A 7793-nucleotide genomic window follows, 5' to 3' on the forward strand; every position below is an offset into this window, starting at 1 on the left:
GGGCGACCAAAGGTGGCTTGCAATTGGTAGGGGCGGTGGTGGCTGCAATAAGGAAGAAGAATAAAAGAAAAATATAAAAGAAAAAAATTGACTTATTTTTAAAAATTGTTCCCGAGAATAAGAAGTTACTTTTTTTTTTTCTTGTTTCTATTCTAAATCAATTTCTTGGCTACTTTTCTATTCCGGGAAATAAAAAAAATAAGTTAACTTTAGCAAACGGATTTCTGTGTTTTTTTTTTTTTGTTTCGAGGAATAAAAAAATAGAGATTTGGAGAAAATAAAAATATGTAGGCCCTAATAGTGCCATGTCATTTCAATCAACATGTGAGCTTCACCCAAAACAACGATGCAGACATAAAACCCCCGTAAAAAGAAGAAATTGGACTTGAAAAGCGGGATTGTCATCACAAATCTAGGATTTCTTGGGAGAGAGGGTTTTGAGCATAGCGGAGTGTGGAAGCGAGTCGTCGATGGAAGATTAGATGAGAGAGCAGAGCGATTGACGAGAGAGCAAAGCGATTGCTTCTTGAACGCGAGTGGGGAGGGAAGGAGAAAGCTGAGCCTCTGGAGAGAGCGCGATTCGAGAAGAAAGAGGTTGGGAGGAAGAGGCATGGAATAGAGACAGAGGCCATCGTTGGGAGGGAGGGAGTGTTGTCAGAGAGAGTGTGGTCGTCGTAAAAAAGAGTGCAATTTGATAGAGAATGTCGTAGCGTCAGCAAGGAGGGGAGAGTGTGAGAAGAGAGAGGAAAGAGAAATGACGCGCTGAGTAATGACGCATTGAGTAAAGATAGAGAGAATTGGCGCGGCACCAATATCTAATATTTTCTTCAAATTGAACCTAAGCAAATTCTTAAAAGATTTCATCTTAAATTTGGAATTTTCGGGATGTAAAATAACAAGATAATATCCCCACGGGGCTCTCCGGCCACAAAACCCTCGAAAGGGGGTTTTGGAACCCACCCTGATCCTCACGATGCTTTCCTTAGGTAACTAATCCCGAGCGTGGTATAAGGAAATGAAGGGTCTTCCCCCTCTGAAAGGGACTAGGGAAGACGTGGACAGATAACCATAACGGAATATGCAAAGTCAACACTTGCATGTGGGGTTTGAACCGAAACGCCCTGTGGCGGCTGAGTCAACTGCGGCGGCAACGCTGTCGACTGCCCTGCGAGGGCGACGATTGTTGCGACGGCTGTAGCGGAGATTGCCGGACGTTGAAATCATGTACGGCTCCTGTGCTCGAGACCTGCGGCTGTGACGACGCGGACCCTGATTTGGAGTGTAGGCTCTGAGGCTGCGCCCATCGCAGCTGCGTGGCCGGCCTCGGTGATGTTGGCTGCGAGGGGCGGTGATCGTTGCGACGGCCATCCCCATTGCTGTGCGTTGAAATTACGTACCGCTCCTGTGCTTGAGACTCGTGATGTCTGCGACGACGTCGACCCTGATCCCGAGCGCAGGCTCTGAGTCTGCAGCCGTGACGACTGTGTCTGCGACGGCCATGGATGTATGTCCATATCACGAATCGCCCCTGTGCTCGACGGTCGTGACGAAGGCGACGAGGCGGACCTCAAATGCGACCCCGGGCTTTGTGCGTATGCTGGTGGTCGCGATGCCCATTTGGCGAGTTAATATGCAGTGCTCGAGCACTGCGGTTCTCTTCCGTTGTGTGCTACCGTGGACCACTGCGACGGTGATGATGACCCGGTTGCCGAGTGCAAGCAACTCTGTCTTGACCACAGCGGCGACGGCGTGGACCTTGGTGGGGACGAGAGATTTTGCGACGGCGGTGACTGTTGTGGCCACGAGCATGGCTGCGTCGAACGCCTACTTACCTCCATGTCCCTCTTCACGATTCCGTCCATTACGACAGCTAACGCCAGCAGAACCACGGCCGCGATCATCGTAATCTCTCCCTCTCTCCTTCGGATACTCGGCAAGAAATCGGCAAGCGCATGCATTATGAATATTTCGTACGATTACTTCACTCTTACGCTTTCAAATTGCTTGAAGAATTACTGTCAGAAGGGTGTTTTCATCAATTGTACGGTCAACTAGCAGTTGGGCTGCCCCCGTATAAAAGAAAAGGAAGAACGGCTAGCCTGCAGGTCAACGCATTACTTAGGAGATAGAAGCCATGGAAACAGCTCCGGCTTAAGCTATCTGTGCTTCTCTGATGTTCAATAGAATGCTGGAAAAAACATTCCTCCGATCGAGAGGAAATAGTGGCTTTATATACCTTCTTCGACAGGAAAGTCGTCGGTAATTTTCATACACGAAGATGCGATTAACTTAACTCAATCTGTTTGCCTTGCCGAGGAAACGTTTCGGGTGGCAGGCCAGCAAAATTCGTTTTCTGCTGATGAGGTAGTTCGGTTGGGCGATCCTGATGTATTGGATCCAGTTGATTGATAATGTCTGACGATCTTTGCCCTGTCATTCCAAGCAAAATGCATTCATGGACTCGCATATCTACTTGGAAAAAAAGAGTTGAGTACGAAAGAATGAGGCGATCCAACACGAGCCTTTGTACATGAACAGATTCTGCAGATAAGGCTGATAATCTTGGCCGAGCTAACTGGCCCGAAGAGAGACGTCTATTATGAACTGACAATCATGTTAAGGACAACAACGGAATAAACTGCAGTACACGTAGCAGGGATGAGTTTCGCAGTTACTGCCGATACAAACTTACCGGGACTAATGGAAGCAGCGAATCATCGAAACAAGAGAAACGCAATAGCTACTGCCTTCTTGCATTCGAAATGAATCTCCTATCCAGTAGCCAGCCAAATCGCCACGTGCCCTCCCTCATAATTATGGAATTGAGTTCCGCCTGGCGAGTTTACCATCGCCTCTTAAAAAAAAAGGGTGAAATCTGTCGACCACGACTCCTCCCCATTGCTGCAAAATTTAAACACCATTATGCTCCTGCTCAGACAATTCCAACTGCAACAATTTCAATAATCTAAGTAAAGATAATAGACAACAGCAATTTAAAGAGGCACAGTACTTGTTCGATCACATAAGGTTATTTATACTGCAGGGAAACGGTTTCAGAGCTAACCCTAGTTCTAAAAATTCCCCCCCTTCTCAAAAAAAAAAAAAAAAAAAACTGCATGAGTATTGCTGAGCGAAGAATACGACTTAAAAATGACCTTATGTTTCTTAAAAGGCCAAAATCTGAGGTTCCAAATTAGATTAATTCATCTCCAAGCAGTCAATTTGCAGTAGCTCAGAGAGTCTTACCACTGCGGAACAGGATCATCACCAAGTTACCACCCTTCAACAATAGTCAGGCATGAAGTTCCACAGCTGTCCACGTCTTTCTGGAAGCCTAGCGGAGGATGATTACACTGGAGCGAAATTTTGGCAGAGCCTGAAGCTTCTTGCAGTATCGTAAATCAACCATTTGGAGATTTAAGAGGCAACAAACGCTCTCAGGCAAGTGGGGAATTTGGGTATAGGACAGTTTTAGGACTCTCAAAGAGGCTAATCCCGCAAAATCAGAGTCCATCTGAATCTCCAAATTCCGGCAGAGAGAAAAATCTATCTCTTCCAACTTTGGCAGATATTGTATTGCTTCAGGAATTTCTTTTATGTGCGTACCTTCCATCTTCAGCACTTTCAAATTTTCCAAATGCTTGACTGAATAAGGCAATTCATCAACTCCCGTGTTAGACAGGTCCATAAACTGCAGATCCTTGAGCTTTCCAATGGATCGTGGAATTTCAGTTAATTTCTGACAGTTCCTTAAAGATAGGCGTTGGAGTTTCTCCAGTGACCCGATGGAAACTGGAAGGGTCTTTATAGCAGCTCCATCCAGTGCAAGATTAGAGAGAGATCGTAAGTGATCAATCTCATATATTTGTTCTAACCTTTCACACTTGCAAGCACTAAGAGTCTCAAGTTGCTCCATAGAATCCTTTTGGAACTGAATCTTATCAATAAAAGTCCCATCGATCACAAGCTCTTTTAAAGCCGTCATGAAACCCAGATCTGGCAGCTGGTCCACATTACAAGACTTCATATTTATGGAAACTAAGCTGCCTAGGTTTTTAAAGGATGGGCCAATCAAATATAATTTGGAACAAGATTCCAGAATCAATCTTTCTAGTTTGATTGGAGCAGGGAATTTTGGAGATTCTAGTAACTCAAGACAACCTGTCAGGTTCAAAACTTTCAATTTATTCGCCTTCTGCAAATCAATGAGACAATAAAAAATAATGAGTTCTTGAAAATCGTAGGATCGGCAAGATAAAAGTAAATGTAATCTCTACCTCTCCGATCAGCTCCCAACCTCTCCAACCTTGATTTACCCGGCTCCATGACAGATCAAGAATGATCAAGTTTTCAACATTGAAATAGGGAAGTCCCGGGGTCTTTTCAGGGCACATTTGCCAATCCAACCATCTTAAGTTTGCAAGAAGATTCTGAAGATTGCCTTCAATATATGCAGAGTCAAGTTTAAGGAACCTTAAATTCCAGAGAGGATAGAATGCTTCACAAGATAAACACGCATCAGTTCCATAATCAAACATGAGTTCAAGTGCTTGAACTTTTTCAGTGCCCTGTGAATTAAACAAAAGTTAGCTGGATGAGAAAACCATCAAGAAAACGTAGAAAATGATCATTGTCTAAGTTAAAATGAATGATTAAAAGACAAATAAATAGAGAAAGGCATCAACATTGTCCACTCGAGGAATCATTTGTTGTCCTTGCATTTACCTTCCTTTCCTTTAGTGTGGCTAATGCTTCCTCGTGATTCCACAACCTGCTTCGCCTGAAAGGCTCTTCGGGGTTCTCCTTCCGTACTAATTCCCTACCAAAGTTTCTTAATTGGTCATGCATCCACAGCTCATTATTCTCTCCCACTTTCACCAAAGACCTGACAAGAAGAGCTTCAATGCCCTAGAGGAAAAAATTTACAGTCATCCCACATGTAAATGGCAATTCTCTTGTCCCTTCCAATAAGAAAACATGCTACATCCAGAAATATCTTTCTCTGATTTTCATCTAAATCTTCATAACACATCTTCAACACCTTTTCAACTTTCTCGTGAGGAGCATCTTTCAATTTCTCCAATGTATCTTCCCACACTTCTTTTGGTTTTAGAAATAAGCAAGAACCCACCATTTCAAGAGCTAAAGGGAGCCGACCGGTAGCTGATATAATGGCTCTAGAAAGAGTACGATCGACCTCTCTGACATAATCCTTCCCGAAAGCATGCTTACAAAAAAGTTGAAGAGCTTGACCTTCATCCATTGCCTCAACCTCATATGTTTGAGTTATTACTTTGACCTTTTTTAAGACATCTTTTTTTAAAGATGTCACAATAATTCTGCTTCCAGGACCATAACCGGTAAGGTCACCCGCAATTTGAGTAAGCTGTTCAGAATCACCCACGTCATCAAGAAAAATTAGAACCTTCATATTGCTGAATCTGTGTTTGATAAATTGCATAGCCTCGTCAGAAGTACTGAACTCTCGACTTTCCCTCTTTACAAGTTGAGATACTAAATTACATCGCAATGTCTTAAGCCCTTCAACCTGGGTATACTTTTCTCGAACATTCTCGAGATAGGCACAGCCATCAAAGAGATGATACAGTCGGTTGTAGACAATCTTTGCAAGAGTAGTTTTGCCAACCCCAGGCATACCGCATATTCCAACAACGCATCCCTTGTTGCTAAATGTTTTAACAGCTTGTCCATCACGAAAGTCAACATCAAGCTTCCTCATAATCTCTTCTACATGATGGTCGATTCCAACTAGATATTCAGTCACGACTAGGTCAGGCTTCTTTAATAGTCGCAAGACGTCTGAGACGACTAGCTGTATGAGCTTGCCATGATGCCTGCCAATGTAAGTAATGAGAGAGCTATGACAATTTGTACTTATAATGACTAGACAGTAAACAAAATGTAAGACAAGGAAGATTGAGTTAAAGACAATGCAATACAATGTATGAAAATAAGATTTGCACCAGTTAACCCATAGTTGTTCATTTAATAGATGATATCAAAGTTGAATTTATCATAGCATTTGTTATAGGTAAGGATAACAGAAACTAGTATATTCTTCGAGAAATCCTTTTACTTTTTTACAACCTAATGCAGATTAGGTGAAACAGTAATGAAATCATGCCAAGATTAATCCCTTTTAGGGATTAAGTGTAGTATTGAGTATTGACTAAATGATCTATGGAATAAGTTGGCTTACTTTACTAGGATACGATCATGTAAGTATCTGTTGTGTACCCTCGGCTTTTAATTTTGAAGAACGGACGCATTTAGCATGTTCAGAAGGCCCACAGGAAAACAGACATAACAGCGATAAATAATTACAAAATTTCTGACTTCTTCTTTGGGGCCATTGAAGGTCTCAAAATATCAAAACTCTGATCGGCTTAACTTGTGACAAGATCTTAGACATAATCTTTTCAGTGAATGTGTAAATTGGGACAGTGAGTGCATTTTACTCAAGGCAGAGCCGTGTAGTACAAGACAAAAGCAGCGGAGATTGGATTACCCATCATTCATTTCAGCCAAGTTCAACCCTTTCATTTCTCCAATATGTCGGAGAGCCTTCTTCCACGCATCGATCCTCTCCTTGTCAACTCGCTCATTCTTAACAAGTTCATAAAAGAACTCTCCAAAAGATCCCATAAGGTGTTTTACATCAGAGATACCAACGTCATAGAATATGGGAATTATCATTTGCTCGTTGTTTTCTCTGCACGCTAACATTTGCTGCAGCTCCATGAGGCAGCTTTTGCTGGAAGCATAATTCTTTGAGATGATGGGTATGGCTATCTCCGATTGCTTGATCGCCTCAATGAGTGACGGCTTGATCATTTCTCCAACAAGTAACTCTTCATTGTCTCTGAAGACACGGATCCCCATTTTTTCGAGGCTGTGGTAGAGGCAATCTGCGAATCCCTTCCGAGTGTCTGGCCCTCGGAAACTCAAGAAAACCTCGTAACTTCCCGAAAAGGTGACAGAAGTCGGTGAAGATCGCGGCGATTCATACGATTCCTGTTAAATCAAGGGACCATAATTTATTCCGTAACATATAGATTCCTACCTAGAGGAGACTAATTCCCAATTTTTCGATCCTCATTAAAAGTAAAAGTTGTAAGTCAAATGACAGTGCATTGCATAACACTCTCGTATTGTCGAGCAAAACTCCAACAGCATCCAAACATCTTTCTACTCTTAGAAGTGTAAGAAAAGAAGATCTCAAACGAACTCAACAATGTTATCCCTTATTCAAGCATTTTCTGAACAAACTTATAAAATGGGAAAACTACTCTACTAGACGATCATGTCAGTTGTAACCAGCATTGGAAGAACTAAGCTAGGTGCTGAAATCAGACGTTGGGATGCGACACCCACCGTGTTTCTTCTGCGCTTTCTTGCAAAGTCAACGATGTCCGCTACGGCGATCAAAGCCCAGAGAGCTCCGCTTGGTATCTCGAGAGCGCTCGAGAGCGCGATGAACAGTAAAGCCAGTTTCCATACCCGCGACGCCGAGTTCATCTTGTTTGCCGTCTCTCTCTCTCCCCCCCCCCCCTCTCTCTCTCTCTCTCTCTCTCTCTCGCAAACTCGAGGGACAGGCAGTAGATGGCAGGAGAGTGGGAATACGATCAACAGATCTAACTCCCGTCTCCGGCAGGCGCTGGAGACTTATGCAGTCAAGCACGTGGCAGTTTCTAAGACCGTGGACTTCAGGCATTCTTTAAGTCCACATTATTCACCGTTTCATTAAGTTGCTACAATCCCAGCCGTCCATT

At 43.2% G+C, this 7793-nt stretch overlaps 1 protein-coding gene across 3 annotated transcripts; it reads right to left on the reverse strand.

Moving 5' to 3' along the window:
• Positions 1-1634: 1634 nt before the first annotated feature.
• Positions 1635-7550, reverse strand: LOC104437733 (disease resistance protein RPV1-like). Of its 3 annotated transcripts, XM_039308219.1 has the most exons (7): positions 7396-7550; positions 6530-7035; positions 4726-5855; positions 4278-4568; positions 3247-4195; positions 2693-2946; positions 1635-2430 (listed from the first exon to the last, which is right to left on the reverse strand). In XM_039308219.1, exons 1-3 carry the CDS (start codon positions 7537-7539, stop codon positions 4901-4903), a joined length of 1605 nt encoding a protein of 534 aa, XP_039164153.1. In that variant the 5' UTR covers positions 7540-7550; the 3' UTR covers positions 1635-2430; positions 2693-2946; positions 3247-4195; positions 4278-4568; positions 4726-4900. The 3 variants fall into 3 exon arrangements, with proteins under 3 accessions (XP_039164153.1, XP_039164152.1, XP_018726726.2); XM_039308218.1 differs by lacking the exon at positions 1635-2430 and having other exon boundaries at positions 2453-2901; XM_018871181.2 differs by lacking the exon at positions 1635-2430 and having other exon boundaries at positions 2453-2946.
• Between the last annotated feature and the right edge of the window lie 243 nt (positions 7551-7793).

Source organism: Eucalyptus grandis, chromosome 3 (assembly GCF_016545825.1).
Source record: "Eucalyptus grandis isolate ANBG69807.140 chromosome 3, ASM1654582v1, whole genome shotgun sequence".
NCBI classification, from domain to species: Eukaryota; Viridiplantae; Streptophyta; class Magnoliopsida; order Myrtales; family Myrtaceae; genus Eucalyptus; species Eucalyptus grandis.